General features: G+C 49.1%; 1 protein-coding gene across 5 annotated transcripts in view; it reads left to right on the top strand.

Moving 5' to 3' along the window:
- The window catches only part of BMP1 (bone morphogenetic protein 1), a 43,669-nt gene that overhangs the window by 3,377 nt on the left and 12,995 nt on the right, over positions 1 to 27,297 (top strand). For 3 of the 5 annotated variants that reach the window (XM_077868906.1, XM_077868908.1, XM_077868910.1), the window contains exons 2-14: positions 3,955 to 4,068; positions 6,152 to 6,352; positions 6,527 to 6,644; positions 6,969 to 7,147; positions 7,870 to 7,975; positions 9,480 to 9,604; positions 10,158 to 10,273; positions 19,094 to 19,196; positions 21,769 to 21,885; positions 22,139 to 22,284; positions 22,384 to 22,579; positions 26,156 to 26,281; positions 27,013 to 27,173. In XM_077868906.1, coding sequence (XP_077725032.1) covers positions 3,955 to 4,068; positions 6,152 to 6,352; positions 6,527 to 6,644; positions 6,969 to 7,147; positions 7,870 to 7,975; positions 9,480 to 9,604; positions 10,158 to 10,273; positions 19,094 to 19,196; positions 21,769 to 21,885; positions 22,139 to 22,284; positions 22,384 to 22,579; positions 26,156 to 26,281; positions 27,013 to 27,173 — 1,808 coding nt within the window. Of the gene's footprint in view, positions 1 to 3,954; positions 4,069 to 6,151; positions 6,353 to 6,526; positions 6,645 to 6,931; positions 7,148 to 7,869; positions 7,976 to 9,479; positions 9,605 to 10,157; positions 10,274 to 19,093; positions 19,197 to 21,768; positions 21,886 to 22,138; positions 22,285 to 22,383; positions 22,580 to 26,155; positions 26,282 to 27,012; positions 27,174 to 27,297 lie in introns of those variants that run through there. The other 2 variants (XM_077868907.1, XM_077868909.1) reach the window with 2 other exon arrangements.

Here is a 27,297-nt window from a genome sequence, read left to right as displayed (position 1 = left end):
GGGGGCCTCAGCCATAAGGTCTGGAGATTGAGAAGCAATCCCTTCTCTTACTGGACCACATTCTCCCTCCAGACACTCTGAATGAGTCACCCACCCACCTATGCCCCTGCTCCCTGAGTCACCTTCTCTTTTAGGTGCCCTAAGGGAGGTGGAAAAGACTTAGAATCTCCCTGGGCTCCAGATACAGGGGGACCAATGGGACTATCCAGAAAGAAGGAACTCTCAGGAATTCTAGTTTCTCCAGAGATCTTGGGAGAAGACACTGGGGGAGGATGAGGAGGGAGTAGAATGTGTCACTCAGGCCACTAAGGGCCTTTTAAGGATATCCAGGAGAGTCAGCTAATCTGTCTGTCTGTCTGTCTCTCTCTCCACCCTCCATTCATTTCTAAGCGTGCCCTTCTTTGGAGGGTATGGTGTGTGAAATGTGTACATGCAATTATTTGTGTGTTTGAATGCACTAGGGCTACAGAGAAGTAGTCAAGAGAGTGTTTGGGCACATTTGTGGGTGTACCCCTGCTTTATGGGTAAGTGCATCCACCTGTGCACACAGGTACTCCTGAGTATATGCAAGAGTGTGCACAAGTACACACCTGTGTAGAAACATACAGCTGTGATTAAACACAGGTACATGTTTGTGGGAGCTTAAGCGTGTTCTCCCCCAGCTAGAAGCTTGCATTTGTGTGATGGGGTATGCGTATGTCCTGTACACACGGCATTGGGGTTCCATCACACTAGTGAGTTCCTCTCCTGCTCCCCAGAAGGGGATGCCTGGCCATGCACCAGGGGAGGAGACTCCAGAGTCAAGAGGCCTACCTGGAGAATGGGAACATGGCATCCACTTTGCTCTTTTCTTTCCTCTCCTGCTCCCAGCCTGGCTATGAAGCGGCCATGAGGGCTCCTGGCTGGTTTACAGCCAGAAAACAAAACAAACTTTTGATCCTGTGTTGAAAACAACTACTACCCTGACCCTGACCCCAGGGCTTCCTTCCGGGTAATGGGGCGGGGTGAGGGGGGGGGTGTCCTGGACTCTCCAGCATCCAGATTCCCTAGCTTCCACATGAGAGAATCCCAAATGGGCAGGGCCTCCAGCCTCAGCTCCTGGCCAGAAGGCTCTCCTGCTCCCTGCACCTCCCCGCCCCCCCCCCCCCCCCCCCCCCCCCCCCCCGTGTCTCCCCAACCCCCACTCTGTTCCCACACATTCTTCAGCCATGACATCCCCACCACAGGACTCCCTCTCGGCAGAAGAGCTCTGTGGCCAGCCTAGGGCCTGTCCCGCCTTCTGCTTGCCCTGTTCCCCCCCTTCCCCCCACACACTGCCCTGGTCTCCCAAGCCGGCACAGTTCTGTGGCCTCTGTACTTGGAATTCGAGGTTCAGCTTCTGAGCACTCTGGGGCTTCACTCAGCCAGGAGGCCAATGTCAGTGAACCGATATGCCCTTGGAAAGTAGAGAGCTGATCTTGAGCTTACAGGGCTGTTACCGGGGTAGTATTAACAGTGGCCATTTAGTGAGTGCTTACTGTGCTCCAGGCTGGGTGCTGGGTGCTTTATTTACAGGCCTTATTTCAGGCAGTCATCCTGGGAGACAGATGCTATTGTTAGCTCCTTTTTATGTAGGAGAAGATTGAAGTTTGAAGAGTTGATATGACTTGTCAGCTAATAGTAGCCAAGCTAGGATTCAAAGCCAGGCCTGTCTGCCTGCAGAGATTTTGCTTTTTGCTGTAATGCCCAAAGATGAGTCTAAATGTCCAGCCACATATGTATATGATGGTGTCCATGGGTGTGGGCACATGAGCCTGGAGGTGCCAGGGTCTGTGCAAAGGTGTAAAGTATGGGAAGGTGTGAGGGTATTCATGTGGCATGTGTGTGCCTCTATGAATGCTAGCGTGGAGGAGCCAAACACTGCCTTCTTGGAGTGTACCTCTCACCCCGTGACATTTATGTCATTTATGTGTCATCTAAGAAACATCTGGTGATGTCCAATCAGTTGCTAAGGCCAAGGCGAAGCCCACCAATGGTGATGGTTTACGGAAAAGAATCTTTCTCATGTGGTAGAAGACATTCTGGGCCACTTGACATTCTGGTGACCTTGGGCAAGTCATTTCCCTTCTTAGGCCCATGTTTTCTGATCTCTAAAGTCAGGAAAGTGGACTGGAATCTAGCTACTCTCGAACTCTCTCTTGAAGGGTTTGTAATTGCACACTCCTAGGCAAGTACACATGTGGCATATGACTTAACAAGCATGCCCTTAGTGGGCCAGGATTAAATGAATTTGTTAATATGAAAACATTCTGTCAACTGGGAAGGACCACATGGATTTCAACATTTACATAAGGTGTCATTATTGCTACCATTACTGCTTAATGGGTTTGGAGCTTGCAGTTTGCCTGTGGGTGTTGGAGCTTGTGCATGTGTGTTTTTTAGAACTGCCTGTGACTGTATTGGGGTGTGTGTGTGTGTGTGTGTGTGTGCGTATGTGTGTGTGTCTGCATGTCTGTTTTTGTCTGTTTACAAAATGGGTTCTACAGCGGTAATGCACTTGAGTATATTGGGTGCCAAACTGGGAATCAGGAGGCCTGAGTTACAATTCCAGCATCTCTAACGACTAGCAATGTGGGAGACCATTTCCCTTCCAGCCTTAGTTCCCATATCTGTAAAATGGAATTTGGCCTGGATAACTAGAGGGACCCCCATGTTCTGTCAATCCGGATCTATGTTGCATCAGAGTATGTGTCTATGGGCATGTGTCTGCAGGGCCAAAGAATATGGATAGAATACTTCACCCAGACAAACATTCTGGAGTGCCTTCCACCTGCGAGGGCAGGCACTCGCTTGCTTGGGTGGGGGGGCGGGGTATCTCTGTGACTCAAGCAGAGTCTGTGTTTGAGGGCATGGCTGTGGATGTCACCATGTGTCTGTTTCTGTATGATGAAGTATGTGTGTGTCTGTGTGTGTCCACCCAACAGGCCATCTGGGGAGGAGAAACCTGTGTGCAAGGCGTCAAGGTTAAAACAATTTGTGTAATGCTGCCGCCAGGCCTGTGTAGCATTTGGGATGAGAAGCAGATGTTGCCATGGGTGGAGCTTCAGGGAAGCTTCGGAGCTCCACCTCCATCCAACTCAGCCTCCCGCCTCCCCCAGCCCAGCCAGCATGAAGCTGCTCTGAGCTCCTTCTAGAGCGTTCACTCTGTAGAGCTGACTCTACAAAAGCTTGCTCCCAACAGGCAGGCAGATTGTTTAGCCCTTCTTCCCCAAAAACATCTCTCCCCAGGCCCAGAAATCAAAATGGCCTTTTCAGGGGGCTTTTCCCTGCCCCAGGCCTTTCTTCCTCCAGAGAGGGGACCCTGAGCCTCAGAATAGAGGTCACTTGAGTACGGTTCAACTTCTTCCTCTAGCTGGGCAGCTCCTGTTACGTCCTGGTTTCCCCAATATGCCTATCTGCTCCAGTTTTTATTCACATCCTCCCCTCGATCTAATTGAAATGGCATTTGTTGAGTGAATACCACATGTTCAGCACAGCTTTATGATTATAGCACCACAGAGTAGACACTTTATTATCTGACCCCCTTCTGTTTTCTTCATAGCACTCATCACCATCTGGAATTCTCGAGTTCAGTGTTTGTTTACTTATGTGTCATTGAAGGTTAGCTCTGTGCAAGCAGGGACCTCTTCTATCTTGCTAATCACTCGAGTGGTACCTGGTCCACAGAAGGGGCTCACTAAATATTTGCTGCTGAGTGATAGGAAAGGTGACACGACTGTGTCTTCCTCTGGTAGGGGGTGGGTATCAGCTTGGCTGGATTCCCAACTCCAAAGTGATCCTCAAAGCCAGTCCACCGCTCCCTTCTTCCTCAGAAGGCATTTGAAGACTAACGTTGCCACGGGGGTGCCCATGGGGTTGAGACTGTCAGTACTGGGTGGAAGGATTAACTCCCCCGGCCTCTTCTTTTCTCTCTAGCTGCCTTCCTTGGGGACATTGCCCTGGATGAGGAGGACCTGACAGCCTTCCAGGTGCAGCAGGTTGCGGATCTCAGGCAGCGTACAACCCACAGGTCTTCCATCAAAACTGCAGGTACACTGGGTACAGGCTGGCCTTCCTATGTCCCAGAAATGGGTTCCAGAATTGGAGAAACAAGGAATCTCCCTGTTTCCCAGCCAGGCTTTCTCAGGACAGAGGCTATGAGCTTGAACCCAGCATAATGGCTTATCTTCTCTGGGGATATCTTTATCCCTTCCCCAGAGAAGTAACAAGTATAGACAAACCCAGGAACTAAGAACTGAGATTCTTTTTGCTTACAGTTTATGAGGTACTCTCAAAAGCATTATCTAACTTAACTGTCCCCCACCACCTTCAAAGGTAGATGTCAGGACAACTCCTGCATTGCACATAAAAAAATTAAGACTCACAGTGGTCACACTATTCATTCAAGATCACATAGCTGGTCAGTGGCAGAGCTTGGAAAGGAACCCAAGCCTTCTTACTCCAAATCTGAGGCTCTTTGCTCAACACCCCAATCCCTCCTGGCTTCTTCTCGTGCTCCCACTTTGCAAGCTTTTATGTATCTTTCGAAGCCCATCTCCAGAGCTTCTGTGGTGAAACCCTTGGTCATCATCCAGGCATGGTTGTACCTCCATTTGTTCTCTCTCTCTCTCTGCTCTCTGTTTACCACATTACTATCTTACTCGGCAAAGCACATTTCAATGATTTTTTAAACTATGTCTATCCTTCCAATTAGACCCAAAGCTTTTTAAGGTCAGGGATGCGTCCTTCTTATCTCTAGGTGTGGCCTAAGGAATGGGCAACCTACCTGGCACTTGTGAATGGGTGAGACAACAGGAGGAATCAGGGCATGGGCTGGTTCAGTTCTCTCCAGCCTTATCACTGCTCTGGAACATGGGGCTGCCTACAGGTAATGCCCCATTGCCAAGGATGGGGATTCTCACCTAGAGCCCATTCTGCACACATTCTGCTGGTGCCAGGCAATTGTCCTGTCTAGCACGAGGGAGGATCCTGGCATGCACAACCATGGAGTAAAGGTCAAACTACCCCACAGAACAGTTGGCATTGGAGGGTGACATGGTGGCCTGATAACTAGCAAGGCTTATTTGGCCTGAGAGGGGATGAGCAGACATGGTACAAGCAGAATGGAGGAGCTGGAGCACCTGGGCCTGCCACAAACCCACCAGGTGACTTTGGGCAAATCTTTGGCCTTAGTTTCCTCATCTGTCAAATATACACAGTGGCACTTGCCCAGTGCATCCCAGAGAGCTACTAGTCCACATGAGAACATGTGTTTGGGAACACTTAAAGACATCAAGTTCTGTATGCTCCACAAGGAAGAAGCTTTATTAGGTGAGAAGGGAACATTTCCTAGTACCAACCCCCTATAGTTCCTCGGAAATGAGTATACTATGGTTCTCTTTTTCATTTATGGTCAATTCTTGCTGTCCATGGTAGTTATGAATAGAGCTATAGAATAACCTTGTTCTATAAAGTCACCGCGACCACTGAATTAACAAATACTGAGCCATTCATCACTCCTAGGAGAAATACCATGCTCAGTTCCCGCTAGCGTCTTGTCATAACATTTTCATCAACTGATCAGCAGGTAACCCTGTCTTATGTGTGTTTCCATTTAAAGACCCCTTATTTAATACATAGTTGATTCGTTAACATTGAACTATGGCCAGCAGCACTATGACTCATGACCGAGTGAAGCTTATGTAACACACATGTATTTTCTCCATAAGGCACATCAAATCCTTCTAGCACTTAGGAACACCAGACAGCACTGCAGTGCTTCAGCTCTGTCAGGGCGGTAGGGAGTCCATGTTAAGCAGCAATATCACCAAGAAAAAGCCCCCAAATGCAAAAAAATAAAAATAAAAAAAGTGGCACTAAATAGACTACGAAAAAGATGCTTGTTTACAGTATGACAGCTGAAACAAGAAGGCAAAGCATCACCTTGTTCCACCTCGGCTGGGTATGTGGATGACTCATACTTTTCCCTGCTCTGTGCATGTCAGCGAATAAGCATCAAAGAGCTGAGGGTATAGATTTGGGGGTTACAAATAAATGTTAGTGAGTGGGCGAATATGGAATCCTCCCCAAAATGAGGATCGATTATAATCTGTTTCCCCTTCCTCCCCTTCAGTCACTTACTACTATTGTGGTCGTCTTCCAACACCAGGAAACTCTTCTGCCTTCAACTGCCAGAGCACTAGTGGGCAGCTGCAGAGGAGAAGCCGCGGGAGATGGAGAAGCAGGTCCCGGAGCCGGCGGGCAGCAACATCCAGACCAGAGCGGGTGTGGCCCGATGGGGTCATCCCCTTTGTTATTGGGGGAAACTTCACTGGTGAGTGTGATGCTGAAGCTGCCTCTGGGCCTGGCCGCGGGACAGCCGGGTTGTGCATAGTGGTACGAGTGGTGCCTTCTGCCTATCTCTGCAAGGAGAGGCTGACACCCTAGCAATGGGTGGAGATGGGCGCCCTTGGACACTGTGACCACCTGGCCCCCTTTGTCCTGGCAGGCAGCCAGAGGGCGGTCTTCCGGCAAGCCATGAGGCACTGGGAGAAGCATACCTGTGTCACCTTCCTGGAGCGCACTGATGAGGACAGCTATATTGTCTTCACCTACAGACCCTGCGGGTGAGCAGGGGCCCCTGGGCGCAGCACCATCTGCCATCACCCCAACCCATATCCTGCCCTGGGCACTGCTGCTGCCCCGACGTGGCCTGACACACTGCGCCCTCTGTCTCTCCTCCACTCCCTCCCCCACCCCCCATCCTGGGGCATCTCCCCAGGAACCACCCCGGTTGTGGCCATGACCCCTGCACACAGCCTGGGCATTCTGCGCTCAGATCCCTCCCCACGCGCCTCACTGCCCCGCCCCCCTGGCAGCCTCGCCCGGCCCCTGAGTGGATGCACTCCCCCAGCTCGGGACCGCCCCCCTGAGCTGGCCCCGCCCTCCAGGTGCTGCTCCTACGTGGGTCGCCGTGGCGGGGGCCCACAGGCCATCTCCATCGGCAAGAACTGTGACAAGTTCGGCATTGTTGTCCATGAGCTGGGCCACGTCATCGGCTTCTGGCACGAGCATACGCGGCCGGACCGGGACCGCCACGTGTCCATCGTGCGTGAAAACATCCAGCCAGGTAGCACCTTGACCTTGACACCTGCCCCAGCCGGCCCTCCAGGGCCTCGGGTGGGGGTGGGAGCTGCTGCCTGGAGCCCTCACTCTTGGTCAGTCCACTTAGTGGGCAGCCCTTTGCCCAAGGCCCAAGTTGGTCCCTGACTTGGGGCAGCTTTACCCTGCCCGGAGCAGCTCTGAGACCACTGATCAGTTGTGGAGCTGCTTGGGGGGCTGGGAGAGGCCTGGTCCTGGACACAGAAGCCACCCGGCCTGGGGTGGGGGAGGCAGGCAGGGAATTGGCACATTCCCATGCCGCCTCAGCCTTTCTGTTCACTTTCCCCGGTCTTCTGCCCTCTGCCTGGTCTCTCCTCTAAGGGTTTTTTCTTTCTTGTTTTTCCTGGCTGCCTCTCCCCTCCCTCCTCTGCTTCTTTCCTCCCTCCCCAGGCCTCCTCCATGCTTCCCTGCTTTCCTCTCCCTGTGGTTCTAGAAATGGGTGCTTCCTTTCCATACTCCCTGAGCCTTCCCTCCAGCCAGTCCTCGTTGACCCTGCCCCTCTGCTGGACAGACTCTTCTAGAGACCCGCCCCTACCCCCCAGGCTTCCCTTGGCTGCTCCCTGGACCCTCAGGTAGGGGGGCACCTCTCAAGTACAGGGAGGACCCCACTCCCCACCCTGAAAAGGTGGCACTGCATCCCACACAGACCCACCCCTCCCACCCCCCACACCTTTTTCCTGGTCTTCGCAGGGCAGGAGTATAACTTCTTGAAGATGGAGCTGCAGGAGGTGGAGTCCCTGGGGGAGACCTATGATTTCGACAGTATCATGCACTATGCCCGGAACACGTTCTCCAGGTGAGAGATAGGGCCTGGCCTCCTCCTCAGGGGCAGCCCAGTCCTGCCCTCTGTGGGCCATTCTCTTTGGGCCTCTCACTTGGCACTGTGCTGCCCTTCTGGGGCACTCACCAAGGATAAGAGTGGGCTTCTGGGTGGCTGCAGCCCCTAAGCAGAGGACCTGTGGGAGCTACTGCCCTGCTATCCCCTTCCATGGTGGGTCCGTGGCATGGCCTGGACTCACGAAGGTTAATACCATGTACTCCGAGGGCACCTGGCCCAGGGGATTGAAATCCAGTTACTTTGCCGGGCATATATAGATATATATATATGCCATGGCTGCAGAACCATATCAGCCCAAGGAAGCTAATCTTTTTCCTCATCTGTGCACCAAAAGAGGCACAGTTTTCTAATTGGGGGCATCCTTTCTCATCGGTCTGCCTTTTTATAACTGGCTGATTCGTACAAAGGTTGGTTCCTTCCCTAGACTAGCCTCTCTCCCTTGCGCACAAGCCCACACACATTTCCTCCTTTTCCTGGGCCCACGTTCCCAGAAATCATAGCCAGAACCCCCAGAGGTAGCGGTCCAGCCTCCGCACCCACAGCTTTTCCTCAGCAGAGTGTAGGAACTGGCCCCTCCTTCCTCCTCCTCAGGCTCCCTTCTCAGGCTGGCCTTTCCCATGCCTACCTCTCTCCTCACTCTCTATCTGCTTCCTGCTCTGTCCCACAAACAGTGGCCCTCCTTGGTCTCCCTGCCTCCAGACTGAGGGCACAGAGACCCAGGAATGATGGTGAGGTCATCCTGCCCGCCCCCCACCCCCATCCCACAGCCACAGACCTCCCCTGGAAGCTTCCCACCACATCCCACCCTACCCCCTGCCGAGTTCCACCCAGCTGGGTGTGAGTCAGGGGCCCTGGGGAGGTGAAGAGCGGCCTGCTTCCCCTCGGTGCTGCCCCTCCCAGATGGGAACACCCAGGACTTAGCAAGCAGGAACTGGGGATGGGGGAACAGGAGACACTGATAGATCGGGAGTTGTGGTGCTGTCCCCAGGATCTGGTCTGGCCACAGTAGAACTTGTCAAAAGCAGCCTGTGCCAGGAGGATGAAGCGTTGGCCCTGTTAGTCCTAGGAGAAGTTCCATCACAGCTGAACCAGCATTAGGAGTCACAGAAGCAGGGGCTGGATGAGGCTGGACACAAGTTCACTCAGGGTCCCAAGCTGTTCTGAGGCTGGGGACGGGACCCAGACTGATCCAGAGCACCAGGTGGCCAGGGCATGTGGAGCCTGTGTCCCTGACCTCTCAGAGTATTCTTGGGGCTCCCCCAGGCTCCAGCAGTGTGGCTGCCACGGAGCAGGGTGGCAGCTGGTCAGTGGGCAGCATAATGACAGGGTGAGCTATCTCCACCCGTCCCTGACCCTACTGAGGAATGTCTGGGCTCTGGCAGGGTCATGACCTTGGGTACACACAGGCACCCCACCCCTCCTTCCATCAGACTCTCACCCAGGATGGGCTTTTCCTCCTCAGGGGCATCTTCCTGGACACCATTGTTCCCAAGTATGAGGTCAACGGGGTGAAACCTCCCATTGGCCAAAGGACCCGGCTCAGCAAGGGGGACATTGCCCAGGCCCGCAAGCTCTACAAGTGCCCAGGTCTGGATGGGACAGGGAGGTGGGGAGGACAGAGCCCGAGGCAGACAGTGGCCAGGGCCTGGGGCTGAGGAGGTTAAAGCTGTAACTCTTAAAGAAGGCCAGAGGCTGCCTGGTGATGGAGGTGTGGGCACCCAGGCAGGGGCAGTGTTCTAGTTAAGAACCAAACCAGGGCTGGGATCAGGAGGTGGTGAGATGCTGAGCCCCACACACCTTCCAGGGACCTGGGAGAATAGGGAGCAGGGGCAGTAAAGAGGACCAGCAGAGCATTTCCCAGGGAGTGAGGTAGGGTGAGGCCATCAAAGGAGCTTGACCTTAACTCTGGACTGTGTTGCCTTGACATCCTGCAGCACTAGGCCAGAGAGGTCAGATAGTGTGAGCTTCTCTGTGAGAGGCAGGGAGCAGACCTTAAATGGACGGGACCATCCCAGACTCCCCCTCTCCTCAGCCGTTCTTCTGTCCCCCAAAGAATGCCAGGGATCAGGGAGGGAAGCCAGAAGGTTGGGGGGATTGGGTGTCTGCAGCCAGCAGTTGAGTCATTTCCTTTTGTTGACAGCCTGCGGAGAGACCCTACAGGACAGCACAGGCAACTTCTCCTCCCCCGAGTACCCCAATGGCTACTCTGCCCACATGCACTGCGTCTGGCGCATCTCAGTCACGCCTGGGGAGAAGGTAACCATGCATGCCCGCCTCTGCCAGGACCCCAGAGCACGAGAGCATAGTCGACTATGTGGAGATGTGGGGAACATAGACCCACTCACCCCACAAGAAAGGGAGCATTACCTTGAGGAGGGCTTTCCACCAGGAGTTGTAAAGGAAGGCTGACCCACACAGAGTGCTTGCTACCCCAAGGGCACTTTTCCAAGTGCTCCTCAGATTCACCCACAGGGTTTTCATGTCGAATCCTGACCTCTCACCCACCCCTGGACTTTCCATGTCCTTCCATGCCTCTTGATCATTTCCAAGAATCAACTTTAACACTTTATTTCCCTTGACTGGTACATGGTACTTAATGTACTATAATGCAGTCTGGAGCCCAGCTAGATTTTATTCCTGATCACAGTGTTCATTCCAGCAGCTCACAAGACCATTTGGAATCCGATTCCACCATTCAGCAGGTAGCCATCCCTTTCTCTGTCCCGAGATCTTGATAAGCATGTCTTCTGGGTCTTCAGAACCTGGTCTTTTCTTTTTTTTTTTTTTTTTTTTAAGATTTTACTTATTTATTCATGAGATTGAGAGAGAGAGAGAGAGAGAGAGAGAGGCAGAGACACAGGCAGAGGGAGAAGCAGGCTCCATGCCGGGAGCCTGATGTGGGACTTGATCCTGGGACTCCAAGATCATGCCCTGGGCTGAAGGCAGCGGTAAGCCACTGAGCCATCCGGGCTGCACGGAACCTGGTCTTTGATCAAAACATTGAATATGACACGAATCAAAGCAGATCCAAGATCCCTTTCAGAGCTGACACAGTTCATCTGCAGACTTTGGGCAGAGTTATTCCTGGCTATGACACCACTTAATGTCACTACCATCCAGCCACAAGTCACTACCTTGTTGACTGGGAAGTGAGCTTCTCAGACCACGCCTTTGTTGTCTTTATTATCCCTGGTACAGAAAGTAGCAGGGATAAAGGCTGAGTATGTAGACAGATTGCCTTACCAAATCAAACCTACTGTTCCACCAGTTGGTAAAACGCCTTTTAAAAAGGAAATGATGTTTGTCTGATGTGCATTGTTTCAAGTGAACCCAAACTAGTTCCTATTAATCAAGTATCTCTTTTCTAAATGGCGGCAGACCATCTGTTTAATTGGAGATTGACATTCAACTCCGTGGTTTGCAATTCCCAGAATTCCTTCCAAACCCTCTTTCCAACATGCGCGTGTGCGCGCACACGCACACCCCTTTCGAAAATTGGCAAAGCTTTTGTTCTGAGTTCTCAAGATTACAGACACTGATCACATCTGTAAGTTATTTGAGTGTCCTCTGATGTCATTTTTGAGCCTAGAGGCAAAAGCCGGTTTAAAGAGGTGCTCATTGACTCTCCTCCAATATGATGCAGTTTCCATTTCCTTTCCAACTGTGCCTATTTTATTTTTTGTGATTTGAATATCATTCTCATTTGTGCTAGACTTCTATTGAGGATTGAGTAATTCCATTACCTCTCTCAGTTAACATTCTTTTTCCCTCAAAAGTGAACCCATCCCCTCCTTGTTCTTTTTTTTTTTTTTTTTTTAATTCAGAATCAAACTTAAAAATTGCTGTCCTTTTTCCTGTCTTGTTCTGACCATGTCCTGGCCTCCTTCATCCTCTGCCGAAGGTGTCCACTACTGTAGCCTTTTGGAGATCTCACAGCAGATAACAACAACAACAAAAAACTCCCAACAACTAACAATTATTGAGCACAGGATCAGCCAGGCATGTGTTAAATTCTTTATGTGTTATGTGTTGTAATTAACACAAGGGCATTTTAGGCCAGTGCTAATGTTATCTTCATTTTGCATATGAGAGAACAAACTTGGAAAACTTAAGGAACTTGACCAAGAAAACAGATTATGACACAAAACTCCGTGATTGCAATACTGTGTATTCTAAAGCCCTGACCCATAGCAACAATTGCTAAAGCGCCTGTCCACAGACGTGTGTGACCACTACTCACCCAGCACTGGAGGATGGAAAGTCCTGGCCCCGAGGAACATAGAGTAGGGTAGAACATTGCTGTCCTTCCTGTTCAGAAGATTTGCTGGGTCAGCAGGGATATGGCAACTTGGTCAGGATCAGTTTCTTTCCCTGTGCTTCCAAGCTGGAGTGGGCTGGCCCTAATCTCTTGTAGACACATGGCCTGGTCCCAGGAGGCTCTCTGTGCCTTGGGCCTGTTCCTCCACCTCTCCCAGGAGACTCCCCATCTTTTTTCAGAGGCCTGCCTGGAGCTCCAAGGAGAAAAGGAAGCTACAGAGAAAGATTCCAGATCCATCAGTGTGTGGTTGCAGAAATAGAAAAAGTAAAACTCACAGTCCTAGATGAAATTGTAGAGTTGTAAGTGAGTTGAAGATGGACCCCTGGGGGCAGAAGCCCTTTAAGGGCTTACAGACCTTGGGGAGCCAGGGAAGATGGCATCATGACATCACAGCAGCCATTCTTTGCTGTGTACCCATTATGTACCAGGCATAAGTAAAGTAGCAGGCATCTTGGGTGCATGACCTCGTTATTCCTCACATCAGTTTTGTGGCACCAGTGCTATCATCTCTTCTGTATAGATGAGGATGTTGAGGCTCAGAGGGCCTGAGTAAATCTGCCCAAGTTTACACAGACAGTGGTGGTGGAACCAGCGTTCAGTTCCAGGACTGTCCGACTCCAAAGTCTACGCTCTTTCAACAGTCACCCTTGAGTAAACCTGCCTGCATTTGTGGGTGCAATTGGATGTCTCTTCTGTGCTGAGAGGTTGTTTCTCCCTGCTCTCAACTTCGAGTATGGCCAGGAGTTCAAGTGACACGTAAATTTTTTCTTAGACAGTTGTGTAAGGATATGTCAGACAAGAAAGAGCCACTTTGGAAGGCTTCTTTTAGGGCCCTCACGTCTCTATACTGTGCGTCATTAGCAGCTGTCCCAGAGAGGACTTACAGTGTTTCCCAAGCAACGGAGCCAGCTCCTTATGAGCAGGAAAGTAATTTCAGGAGACCACGGTCTATTGTTGCAGAGGAGCCAAGAAGATAAGAGCTGAAAATGTCTTTTGGATCCAGCAGTGTCCACCCTCACTCCCATCCCTGCCTTCTCATAGCCTGCCTGTTCTTCAGGATCCAACCCACATCCCGCCTCCCCTGGAATGCCTTCCTCAACCCCCACCTCCCGTTCCACAGCTGGGCAGAAACAAGCCCTCCCTGCCCTGCAGGGCCCGGGCCAGACCCTCCCTGGAGTCCCTGCTTCCCCGTGCTGAAGGGCGCGGGGCTCTCAGGGTGAAGGGAAAGCTGACCCTCATTCTTTGCACAGCTGTTGGGCAGAATTGAGCGGCAGGCCTAGGGAGGCCACATAGAGTGGTGGTTAAGGATGGAAGTGTAAGAGCCAGAGTGCCTGGGTCTGACTCAGGTCTGCTGTGCTGTTTACTGCATGTACGATCTCCAGGAAGTTGCTTAACCACTCTGCCTCCCTCATGTGTAAAGTGGGCCTATGCTGGTAGTGACTCCTCATGGGGCTGATGATTCGAGGATTAGATGAGTTAATGGATGTGAAGTGACTAGAGCAGCGCCTAGCTCGTGGTGGGGGTTCAATCAATGCTAGCTATTATTATCATTCTGCAGTCTTTTTTCCTTAAGATTTTATTGATTGAGAGAGAGAGAGAGAGAGAGAGAGAGAGAGCACCAGGAAGGGGGAAGGGCAGAGGGAGAGGGAGAAGCAGACTCCCCACTGATTGGGGAGCCCAACCCAGGGCTCCATCCCAGGATCCTGAGATCATGACCGGAGCTGAAAGCACATGCTTCACCAGCTGAGCCACCCAGGCACCCCATCATTCTGTAGTCTTAATCTTTTTTTTTTCTTTTAGTCTTAATCTATTAATTGAGTAATCCCTGGTCCTCTTCCCTGGGTTTCCCATCCGTCTCCCTCTACTTCCAGATTCTTTTGTTGTTGTTGTTGTTGTTGTTGTTAAAGATTTTATTTATTTTTATTAACGAAAGATACAGAGAGGCAGAGACACAGGCAGAGAGAGAGAAGCAGGCTGCATGCAGGGAGCCTGACGTGGGACTCGATCTCAGGTCTCCAGGGTCACGCCCTGGGCCAAAGGCAGGCGCCAAACCGCTGAGCCACCCAGGCATCCCTACTTCCAGATTCTGGCGTGAACTATTTAAAATTTCAAAATCTTAAGCAAACTCAACTCTGGAAGTGAAATTAACTTTTTCTGAGTGGCATACCCTTTAGTATATATACATGGCTTGTATGTATGTTGTATGTGTGACACATACGTGTGTCAGTGTTCCAAACTTTACGTATATTAACTTAATTCCCTAAGTCCTATGAGGTACGCACTATTACCATTACCATCTTACGAATAAGGAAATGGAGGCACAGAGGTGTTAAATGATGAGCCTCAGGTGGTCTGGCAAAGGCAGACTGAAACCAGGTTCTGGGTCCCCAGGAGTTGACGTATTGTCCCAATGGCTCCTTGATAGCATCCAGCAATTGTGAGGAGTACTTCCTATATGAAGAGTGCACTTGGAGCTTCTGCACGCTGTATCTTCTAATCCCCCAGCTCCTTAGGATCACCTCCATGTCTTAGACAAAGATGCCAAGGCACAAAGAAGGCAAGCCACAGGCCCAGAGTCACCAGCCAGGAAGTGGTGGAGCCGACCAGGTTTTCTTTGGCAAAGGGCAGTGCCTCTGCCACCAGAGCACAGCTGTCTCCACATGACAGGAGCTGTTACAACTCTTAATTAGACATCTCTGGTCTCAATATAGCCACGGCTGTGCCTCCCTGGAGGATGCCCCTAACCGCCAGCACAGGTCTCTTCCTCCTGAGTAAGATGGCCCCTGGCTCCTTCTGCCATGGAGGAAGTCTCTGGTGGGCCCTGTGGGGTCGCGCTGGCTGGGTGTGGTTTCTGCAGAGGGTGTGAGTTCATCCGCCCTGGACAGAGCCAGTTGTTTCCAAGGATGAAGGGAAAGTTGCTGCTGTTCTGAGCACAGCTGCTGAGCACATCGATTGGCAGACTCGGTGGGCCACATGGAATAGTGGTAAGGGAATAAATTGAGGAACCAGAGGGCTCTCACTGGGCCCTCTGCATTCCTTCTTCCATCCGGCAACTCCTTAAAAGATATTTTTGTTGTTTGCCAGATATAAAGATGACATATCCATGTTGTAAGGATTTTGAAAAATAGAGGAATTCATAAGGTAAAAAGGTGAATATTCTCCCCCTGGATCCTCCAAATCCCACTCTTCAGAGACAACTAGGCATTGGTAAACCTGCTACCTCCTTCTAGATCCTTCCAAGCATGTGTGTACTGGGTGTATGGATATGTATGATCTTATGTAACTTGCCTTTCATTCAGCAGTGAATTGGTGGTTTTCTTTTGTTTGTTTGTTTTTTAAGATTTTATTTATTTATTTGTTCAATTTTATTTATTTGTCCATGAGAGAGAGAGGCAGAGACACAGGCAGAGGGAGAAGCAGGCTCCATGCAGGGAGCCCAATGCGGGACTCGAACCCGGGACTTCAAGATCATGCCCTAGGAGCTAAACCACTGAGCCACCCAGGGATACACCTCCCCCCCAGCAGTGAATTGTGGTCATGATTCCTTGTCCACACGTCGTTTGACCTCAGACATTTTCATGGCTGCTTAGCTGTCATCCCCGTTTCTCTTCACTGCTTAGCCATCACCTGAAGGTCTCTATTGATGGATGTTTCACTTAAGTGTTTTATAAGTTTTTAGTATTACTGAAAATGCTGCAATAAACATCTCAAAACTTAGAGCTTTACGCACTTGGGCGAGTATATCTGTAAAAAAGATTCCAAAAAGCAAAATTCTATTCAAGAAATTTTTATGAAGCAACTACTACGTGCCATGCACCGAAGATTCCATAATGAATTAAACAAAATTCCTGTCCTCACAGGGTTTACATTTTCGCAGGGCTAGGGGACAGACAAGCAAACAAAAAGTACATTCAGCAGGTCAGGTGGTAATAAGTGTCATGAAGGAATCAGCAGTTGGAGATAAAGGAGGGAGGTGGAGGTTCCATGTGGGATAGTCCGGGAAGGCCTCATTCATGTCAAGTGAGCTGGAGTAGAAATGGGCAGGAAGAGAGGGAGCACATGGGGCAGATATCTGGGAAGAACTTCTAGGCAGCAAGTGCAAAGATCCTGAGGCGGGAGCTGGAGTGGTCCATTTGAGGACTAGCAAGGCCCATGTGGCCAGAGCCAAGTAAGCAAGGAGGAAATTGAGGGGAGATGGAGTCAGAGAGATAGCAGGGAGTTAGACCACAGATGGCCTTAGAAGACACGGTGAAGACTTTGGATGTTACTCTGAATAACATGCATTAAAGGATATGATCCGATTACATCATGAAAGGTCTGCTGTGGTGGGAAGCAAGATCAAGAGTGGAAACTACTGAACTAATCTTGAAAAAAGATGATGGCAGGGCCAGGACTGAGAATCAAGAAGAGGAACAGGTTAAAAAAAAAAAAAAAAAAGAGGAACAGGTGGTTCAAGGAGAGACGGGGAAGGTGTAAAAGGAGTATCTTGGCATCGCAAAGGTCCCAGTGGAGGTCACCAGTCTTACATTTCAAATGTATTTTCTCTACCATGACCTTTGACCATCTGGGAAGAGGCATAGAATAGGTAGAAAGTTGGATTTAACCAGGGATGCAGTTTTCAGATGAAGAAGAGGAACAAGAGAGTTGAGGTCCTATGCTAGGAGGTGATGAAAAAGGTAAACCATGGATTTGCTTTGAAGTGGGGTGACTGCCCCCAGCCTTTACGACTTCTTCTGTGTCCTACTTTGGTCATTTTCTAGAAAGATGAAATGTTGGACACACTGTCTGTCTCCAGAGCAAGAGCCAGAACAAATTTTCAACTTCAGTTTTCCAAAAAATGTCAGGACTTTTATCTTCATAATAACAACTCTCAATGATGACTAATAATTAGCATCAAGAGTAGTATAGTGCACTTTTCTTTTTTTTTTAATTTTTTATTTTATTTTATTTATTTATGATAGGCACACAGTGAGAGAGAGAGAGAGGCAGAGACATAGGCAGAGGGAGAAGCAGGCTCCATGCACTGGGAGCCCAACGTGGGATTTGATCCCGGGTCTCCAGGATCGCGCCCTGGGCCAAAGGCACGCGCTAAACCACTGCGCCACCCAGGGATCCCGTATAGTGCACTTTTCTAAACATGATCTTCCTCAGTACGTCTCAGAGTGCCACAATTCATAAACACATCCCCAAACACATTTCAGCTCATGTACAAGTCATAAGAAAAGAAGCAGGATGGGCTGTGAGTTCCAAGCTAGCCAAGGAGAGATGTGAGTACGTGGAGGTAAAAGGCAGGAAAACCTTGTTGGCTCAGGTTGATGGTCATGGTGAATTGGAAGAGTTGTTGGACTCAGTGTATAGAGTGGGTGATCAAGGAGAGGTTGGGGCAAGTGGTTGGAGAGTAGGGTCCTTGAACCTGAGATTATGTGTTGGAGGATGCACAGTTATTGATCATAACAAAGTGTAGGGCATGATGTGCCATGTGTGGCCGAGAAGAAGTGGAGAGAGGAAGTCATGGTGGAGAGGCCAGGAAACCAGAATAGTCGTCTAGGTGGATGTTGAAATCACCAAGAATTCTGAAGGAGTCAGTGTCAGGGAGTGACCTCCAGCCAGAGCTCTGCCCTGAACATTGACCATTGCAACATTGACACAGGCCATAGACTGTTCTTGCCTCTGCTCTGACAGCCTCCAACTCTGCAGCGTGCCGGAGGGACGACATCTCCTTGTCCCCCTTTTCTCCAATGGGGAAGCCAGCTAGATCTAACAACAGGTGGGCCCTCTGGGCCATCGTTTGTCCTCTGTACATACTTCTCAGGTCACCACGAACCATTCCCTGGAGTCCCCGCTTGTTGGACTCTAAATACACAAAAGGCTTTGGGATGCATTCTGGAAACTACCAAAGCAATTTCCCGCCTGGAAAGTGTGCTTCTCTACCTGTTAATATGCCCACCTGCTGGGGAGAGTATTTATCAAAGTGTCGAACATTCCTCCAGTATTACTTGACCATTTGTTTGCTCAGAAGGCACTTAAGGCAGTTCCTGTAGCTGTGAGGTGCTACGTCAGGGCGAGATGCCCTTTCCTCATTTTATGCTCGAGGTCGCTGAGGACAGAGAGGTCGGGTGATGGAGCCAAGGACTCACAGCAGGAAATGGAGAGGTGACATTCTAACCCAGGCCTGTGTGTGTGGATCTGAGTTTTTTCACTTAAGTGAGCTTTTCATGTGTATACATCCTTCTGAATCCTAAGCCCCTTGGCAGGGACAGACCTTAAGCCCATTCACAGGAAAGATTCAGATCTGGAATTCTCCTCAGCAGCCAGCATGACTCCCTGCCTGCAACCAGCATTCATTAAATATGTGACTTGGTCCTTCTCTGCCTCTCCTCTCTGGACCCTCCATTCCCATTTCAGAGCCCCTGGTACCCACAGGCCTCCCCGGGCCCTTCCTGTCACTGAGACCTCATCCCTCTAAAGGAGCTGGGATTTGAGTTACTTCAGTTGACTGCCAGGAGTAACTGGAAGCAATGGCTTCACTAAGGGGGTCGGTAAAATGAGAACTGGGATGTCCAAGAAGAACACTGGCTGTCATTGACAGACAGCTGGCAGACAGCTGGGGAGAGGGGTGATGTTTCTGTGCTGGGAACACATCCTCTGGACCCCTTCGCTATTCATGTAGGGGCAGGCAGGCCGCCACATGGGCTGGCAGGCGAGGCTGGTAAGGTGTGGGGGCTGCGTGACCCTCCTACTCTTCCCATTTCCTCTAGATCATTCTGAACTTCACGTCCATGGATCTGTATCGCAGCCGCCTGTGCTGGTATGACTACGTGGAGGTCCGAGACGGCTTCTGGAGGAAGGCACCCCTCCGAGGTAACTGGCACCAACCTACCTCCTGCCTCTCTGCGGCTGAGCCCTTCGGGTTTTTTAAATTGAAATCTGATCGACATACATTATCCTCTTAGTTTTAGGTGGACTTCATAGTAATTGGATATTTTTATACTTTACTAAATGATCCCCAGGATAGGGCTAGTTACCATCTGTCACCATACAGTGTTATGATGATATTATTGATTATATATCCCATGCCCTATTTACATCCCCATGCCTTATTTATTTTATACTCGAAAGCTCATATGGCTTCTCGGCCTTCTGCCTAAGACCAAGTGGAAACTTGAATCTCTTAATCCCTTTACAGCTAGTCTGTCTGCCCCCACCCCCTCCCCTCTGGCACCCTTCAGTTTGTTCTCTGTATCTGAGTCTTTTTTGTTTGTTCATTTGTTTTGCTATTAGATTCCACACATAAGTGAAATCATACGGTATTTCATTTAGCATAATGACCTCTAGGTCTATCCGTGTTGTCACAAACGGCAAGATTTTATCCTTTTCTGTGGCTGAGTAATATTCCACCGTAAGGCTATCCCACATCTTCTTTATCTGTTCATCTACAGCGGGACACTTCAGTTGCTTCCATCTCTTGGCTGTTGTAAATAATGTTGCAATGAACGTGAAGGTGCACATACCTCTTTGAATTGGTGTTTTCATTTTCTTCAGATAAATACCCCAAAGTGGAATTGCTGGGTCATATGGTAGTTCTAGTTTTAATTTTTGAGGAACCTCCATGCTATTTTCATTCCCCCAAATAGTGCATAAGGGCTCCCCTATCACTGCTTCTTCAAACCTGTTATCATTTTCTTCTTGATCCTAGCTAATCTGACGATGTGAGGTGACATCTTGTTGTGGTTTTGATTTGCATTTCCCTGATAATTAGTGATGTTGAGCATCTTTTCATGTGCCCATTAGCCATTTGTATGTCTTCTTTGGAGAAATGTCTGTTCAAGTCCTCTGTTCATTTTTTATTGGATTGCTTATTTTTTTGATATTAAGTTGTATAAATTCTTTATGTATTTTGGTTATTAATCCCTTATCCAATGTATGATTCGCAAATATCTTCTTCCACTAAGTAAATTGCTTTTTTGTTTTGTTGACAATTTCCCTCACTATGCAAGGCTTTTCAATGCGGCTAATTCCTTCTTAGAACTACTTATTTCACACTCTCTTCATCCTCCTGTGGAACCCAAAGCTTGGCCAAGGGTGATCTGGCCACTCTGGTGTGGAAGCCAAGAGTCTTGATGGAGTTAGTGCCTTCTAGTTTAGTGATACATCATTAAGTGTATCACTAAGTGCACTTTGGGCAAGTACCTTCCCTGATCTGGACCTCAGGGTCCTTGGTACGGGATTCTGGGCCTCCCTCAGAGGTGACTCTCAATGTGTGGGTCTTGGGAGTCGTACAGGTTGACAGAGGGAGACAGACAGGTGCAACTCCACAATTCCAGGCTCTCTTCCTCATCTGGGCAATTTCAGAGGCTCCGTTTTCTCTCTCTACAAGGTCTGGCCCATAATATAGCCTGGCACACTACAGAGGGCTACCTACCTGGCCCAGTGGCCCCAACCTGTTTGCACAGGCTACTTTGTCGCTTGGTGGAGAGGGGACTGGTAAGCAGGGGGTGAGTTGTCAGAACCATAAGACAAAAGGTGCTTTAATGCCATAGAATTAGGGTCAAGAGAGGTTTCTGCTTCAAGCCTGTGGAGCTGCATGAATTCTCCTCTTCCAATCTGGACAAATTCCTAAGTAGCCCAGGACTGCTCATTAGCATTAGAACCTTTGTTCCACAGCCTGGGCCTGATGCAAGCTGATGAATCATTGCTAACCATCTCTTTTCCCCCCAGTTTCTGATATTTGAATATTTATTAGTCACCCAAAGCAGCCATCATTTCAATGCTTCCTCCTGCAGACATGCTAGTGTTTCCAAGATTCCACTTTCTTTTTCATAACTTACATTCCTAGGTCAGCACCCTCTGTCCGTTGCTGAAGGTTGGGAAACACCCAATCTTATTTGGAACACACAAGTCATCCCCAGTTGACCCTTGACTACAAAGAATTCCACAAAAGGCCAACTGCATCTGCTTACGTGGATTCTCGTCGGTTTTATTTCAAAGGGTATATTTTCTGACCCAGTCACTAGATAGTAGGATTTACTTGGGGTCCTCTGACATCTTGTGCGTGTGGTCAAATGAAAACATTTGTAATGTACAAAGAAAACTGTGTTCATTCTTGGTGATGACTTGTTTGTGTGGAGATCAAATAAGAAAAGTAATGATGGTAAGATGCTCTTTAAAAAAAGTAAATAAAACACAGATACAGCTGGTTATTCCTCCCTGAACTCATATTCCATCCCTCAAGTGGACAGAACCCTCTAGAAGTCTAGTACTCTCTTGCTCTTCAAGGCCACACTGGATCTTGGACCAGATTCAGGCCAGCTGCGGGGTTTTGGGATCATGTGCCACTGCAGAGCAGGGCCAGAGACCCTGAGACCCCTGGAGCAGGGAGGGGAGAGCACCCCGCTTCAGGCCTCACTGCCCTCTGTCCACACTGTCTGCACAGGCCGCTTCTGTGGGGGCAAACTACCCGAGCCTATTGTCTCCACCGACAGCCGCCTCTGGGTGGAGTTCCGAAGCAGCAGCAACTGGGTTGGGAAGGGCTTCTTCGCTGTCTACGAAGGTAGGAGACAGAGTGACGAGGGAAGAGTCAGATATCGGGTCCCTGGGCATCCTGGCGCCCCAGGGGCAAGGTTGAGGGCCCTTGAGGGAGGAAGCAGAGATCCCGGTGGGATTGGCCAGGCCTGGGTGGCGGAGGGGTGGTGGTGGGGGAACACTGAGAAGCTGGGGGGATGTGGGAAGGTCTGGAGGAGGGGAGAGAGGGGCCCTTGAACTGGGCACAGCACCCCAACTGACCTCACTCTGTGTCCCCAAAGCCATCTGTGGGGGAGATGTGAAGAAGGACAATGGCCACATCCAGTCGCCCAATTACCCCGACGATTACCGACCCAGCAAAGTCTGTATCTGGCGGATCCAGGTGTCTGAAGGCTTCCACGTGGGCCTCACCTTCCAGTCCTTTGAGGTAGGTCAGGGACCCCTCAGTCCCATCTCTCTGGGGCCTTCCTGGTGTTGGGCCCTGGCGGCCGGAGCTCCTCCAACTGATTGAGCCCCCGACCCTCAGATCGAGCGCCACGACAGCTGTGCCTATGACTACCTGGAGGTGCGCGACGGGCACAGTGAGACCAGCACCCTCATCGGGCGCTACTGTGGCTATGAGAAGCCAGATGACATCAAGAGCACGTCCAGCCGCCTCTGGCTCAAATTCGTCTCCGATGGATCCATTAACAAAGCTGGCTTTGCTGTCAACTTCTTCAAAGGTGCTCCTTCCCTGTTCCCCACTGTCCAGCCCCCCAGGGCCAATCCATCTCCTTCATTCCTTCTTTTACTTCTAAAAACTGTATTGTATTATGGTAAGAACACTTAGCGTGACACCCGTCCTCTGAACACATTTGTGAGTGTTCTGTGCGGTATTGCTGACCGTGGGCTTGTACAGCAGATCTCTAGGGCTGGTTCATCTTGCTTGACTGAAACTTTATTATGCCTGTTGGTTAGCAACTTCCCATTCCACTCTACCTCTTTGACCCTAAATAGCTCATGTTCGCGGAATCCTGCAGTAGTTGTCTTTCTGTAACTGACTTCTTTTACTTAACGTAATGTCCTTAAGGGGCGTCTGGTGGTTGAGTTGGATGAATGTCTGTCTCTTGATTTCGGCTCAGGTCATGATCTCAGGGTCTTGGGATGGAGCCCTGTGTCTCGGGCTTCGTGCTCAGCAGGGAGTCTGCTTGAGACTCTCTCTCTGCCTCTCCCCTTCCCTGCTATTCATGCGTGCTCTCTCTTTCTCAAATAAAAAATCTTAAAAAAAAATAATGCCCTTAAGATTTATCTGCCATACTACATATGACAGAATTTCCTTCTTTTTTAAGGCTGAATAATATTCCCCTGTGTAACACATTTTTTTAATTGAAGGACAATTGACATACAATATCCTCTTAGTTTCAAGAGTACAGCATGGTGATTCAACATTTATGTACATTACAAAATGGGCACCACAGTGAGTCTAGTTACCATCTGTCACCTTACAATGTTGTTACCATCTTGTTGACTACGTTCCCTATGCTGTACACTACATCCCTGTGTCTTACTTATTTCATGACCAGAAAAGCATATGTCTTAATCCCCTTCACCTATTTCATTCATCTATCCAGCCCCTCCTCTCTGGCACCCATCAGTTTGTTCTCTGTATCTGTGAGTCTCTTTCTGTTTTTTTTTTTTTAAGATGTTCATTTTTGTTTCTTCATGGGAGACACAGAGAGAGAGGCAGAGACATAGGCAGAGGGAGAAGCAGGCTCTCTGCAAACAGCCTGCAAGGAGCCTGATGTGGGACTCGATCCCAGAACCCCAGGATCATGACCTGAGCTGAAGGCAGACACTCAACCATTGAGCCACCCAGGCACTCAAGCCTGTTTCTGTTTTTCTTGTTTACTCATTTGTTTTGTTTTTATTTTTATTTTTTTAAAGATTTTATTTATTTATGAGAGACACAGAGAGAGAGAGAAAGAGAGAGAGAGAGAGGCAGAGACACAGGCAGGGGGAGAAGCAGGCCCCATGCAGGGAGCCCGATGTGGGACTTGATCCGGGGTCTCCAGGATCAGGCCCTGGACCGAAGGCAGTGCTAAACCGCTGAGCCACCGGGCTGCCCTTGTTTTGGTTTTTAGATTCCACATGTAAGTGAAATCATACAGTATTTTTCTTTTTCTGTCTGGCTTATTTCACTTAGCATAATACCCTCTAGGTCCATCATGGTGTCACAAATGGCAAGATTTCATTCCTTTCAATGGCTAAGTAATATTCCACCGTGTGGCTATCCCATATCTTCTTTATCCATTTATCTATCGATGGACACTTCAGTTGCTTCCATATCTTGGCTGTTGTGAGTAATACCACAGTGAACGTTGGGGGTGCCTATATCTCTTCAAATTGGTGTTTCATTTTCTTTGGATAAACACCCAAAAGTGGAATTGCTGGATCATATGGTAATTCTATTTTTAATTTTTTGAGGAATCTCCATGCTGTTTTCCACAGTGGCTGTACCAATTTGCATTCCCACCAACAGTGCAGAAGGGTTCCCATTTTTCCACATCCTCCACCAACACTTGTTATTCTTGTCTTCTTGATACTATCTATTCTGACAGGGGTGAGGTGATACAGCCTAACATGCATTTGATTTGCATTTCCCTGATGATGAGTGATGTGGAGCATCTTTTCACGTATTTGTTGGCCGTCTGGAAGCCTTCTTTGGAGAAATGTCTGTTCAGATCTTCTGACCATTTTTAAATCAATAGGTTTTTTTAATATTGAGTTTTATGAATTCTTTATATATTTTGGATGTTAACTGCTTATTGCACATAATGTTTGGGAATATCCTTTTCCATTAAGTTACCTTTTCATTTTATGGATGGTTTCTTTCATTGTGTGAAAGCTTTTTAGTTTGACATCATCCCATTTGTTTATTTTGCTTTTGTTGTCCTTGCCTAAAGAGACAGAGCAAAAATACACGTATAACACTATAACTAATGTCAAAGAGCTTACTGCCTATGTTTTCTTCTAAGAGTTTTATGGTTTTAGGTTTTATAGCTTATATCTTTAGCCCATTTTGAGGTTCTTTTTGTATATAGTGTAAGTGGTCCAGTTGCATTCTTTGGCACGTAACTGTCCGATCTGTCCATTTATTAAAGAGACTGTCTTTCCCCCATTTTACATTCTCCCCTTCTTTGTCATAGAGTAACTGACCATATATTTTTTTTCTGGACTCTCTATTCTCTTCCATTGATCTATTTGTCTATTTTTATGCCAGTACCACCTGTTTTGATTTATTTATTTTTGATTATAGCTTTGTAGTACACTTTGGAATATGGGAGGGTGCTACCTCTAGCTTTGTTCTTTCTCAAGATTGCTTTGGCTGTTCGGAATCTTTTGTGGTTCTGTACAGATTTCGGGATCACATGTTATAGCTCTGTGAAAAATGATATTATGATCGGGATTGTATTGGATCTGTAGATTGCTTTGGGTGGTATGGACTTTTTAACAGTATTAATTCTTCCCATCTGACACCACATTTTCTTTATCCTCCTCTTGATGGACATTTAGGCTGTTTCTACTCCTTGACTGTTGTGATATTGCTGCAGTGAGTTCCTGCCTTCTTTATTTATGCATTCAACATAGAGTCTGTATGAGGGATGCATAGACCCTGGTGCCCTGCCCTTGAATTTATGGCCTAACTGGGGAAAAAAGGTCCACCCCACTGAAACACTGCATATCTCATTGAGTAAATGACACACTTATATAAAAGTAGCTAACACATGATAAGTGCTTAACTATGAATTGAAATAATAATTCGGGAGTTGCCTTAAAGTCCAAAAGTTTGTGTAAAAGAAATACCAATGAGCCATAGAGGCAGAAAGTGCTGTGAAAGTTTAGAGAGGAAGAAGACAGTGTGGATTTTTTTTAAGTGGTGTCATAGTGGGGAGATAATCTGTCTGAACCTCATGTCCTCATCTGTAAAATGGAGATAGCAACAGTAGCTTCATCACAGGTCTTGTCAGGATTAATGGAAAAATGAAGAAATAGCACTTAGCCAGAGAATGGCATATAAGAGGCATCACTGTCGTCAGAGGAAGGCTCTGTGGGGTCTACCACCACCTGTCCCTTTGGGGCTCTCATTAGCAGGATCCCCTGGGGACTGAGTGGTCCACAGCTGACCTCTGGCCCCTGCAATGGAGCTGGACGGGAAGGAAGCCTGAGGGACCCTGGACTTGACTCGCAAGCAGAGGGCATGAGGAGGGACCCAGGCTCTGGCCTGGAAGTCATTGACCCCCTCTCCTTCCAACCGGCAGAGGTGGACGAGTGCTCGCGGCCCAACCGCGGGGGTTGTGAGCAGCGGTGTCTCAACACGTTGGGCAGCTATAAGTGTAGCTGTGACCCCGGGTACGAGCTAGCTCCGGACAAGCGCCGCTGTGAGGGTAAGTGTCCCCCCACACTGCCCCACGACCCAAGCCTTCCAGCCAAGATCTCTCATGTTTTGGTCACACCCTCCCTGCAAAAGCTAAGATTCCCTAGCACTTTCTTCACTACTGGCAGACAAGGAAGACACACTTACCAGAAGTGGGATGCACTCTGGGTTGTTTTCGTCTTTTTTTTTTTTTTTTTTTTTTCATTTTTATTCACTTAAAATGCTGACCTTGACCCACTGGCAAATCTCGTCACCATCCACAAGGTCATGATCCCCAATTTGGAAACCACTGTTCTCAGGCACTGATTTTTCGGCCTCTCCCAATACTCAGCCGAGGGAACAAGCTGGTGAAGGGACTCCCTGCCCAGTGCCTCCAGTTCAGCCCGATCTTGCTGGGCAGCTTCTCTCTACCCGCCTCTCCATGCTTCCAGGCCTCGCTGTCCATGGACCCAGCCGTGCCTGAGCCCCTCACTCACCCTCTTCCCCCTCAGCAGATGTCCTGGCTGTTCTGTGGCAGAGAAAGTAGAAGTGTTCACACATATGTGTCCTCAATTCCTCATACTCTGAAGATGCCCTTGTCACCTTGCCTGCTTCCCTCTCATTCCTGAGAGACTACACACAAGCCCCAGGGCTGAGGGAATCCAAGATCCACATCTCCTTAATGCACCCAGCGCATGTCTCTGGCCCTTCCCCAGAGTGGGGACTCCTGGTGGGTGATGTCTCCTCTCTTGTTCCCCCCAGCTGCCTGTGGTGGATTCCTCACCAAGCTGAATGGCTCTATCACCAGCCCAGGCTGGCCCAAGGAGTACCCCCCTAACAAAAACTGCATCTGGCAATTGGTGGCCCCCACCCAGTACCGTATCTCCCTGCAATTCGACTTCTTTGAGACCGAGGGCAATGACGTAAGTGCCACTGGGCTGAGGAGACGCAGGAAGGTCTGAAGGCGTGGGAGCCAGCTTCCTTTCCTATAAAGAAATACCCAAAGAATGTAGAGGAGGAGAGACTTCTCCCAATTCCAGGAAGTAG

Source organism: Canis aureus, chromosome 24 (genome assembly GCF_053574225.1).
Source record: "Canis aureus isolate CA01 chromosome 24, VMU_Caureus_v.1.0, whole genome shotgun sequence".
NCBI lineage: Eukaryota > Metazoa > Chordata > Mammalia > Carnivora > Canidae > Canis > Canis aureus.
This window is presented reverse-complemented; position numbering and strand designations above follow the sequence as displayed.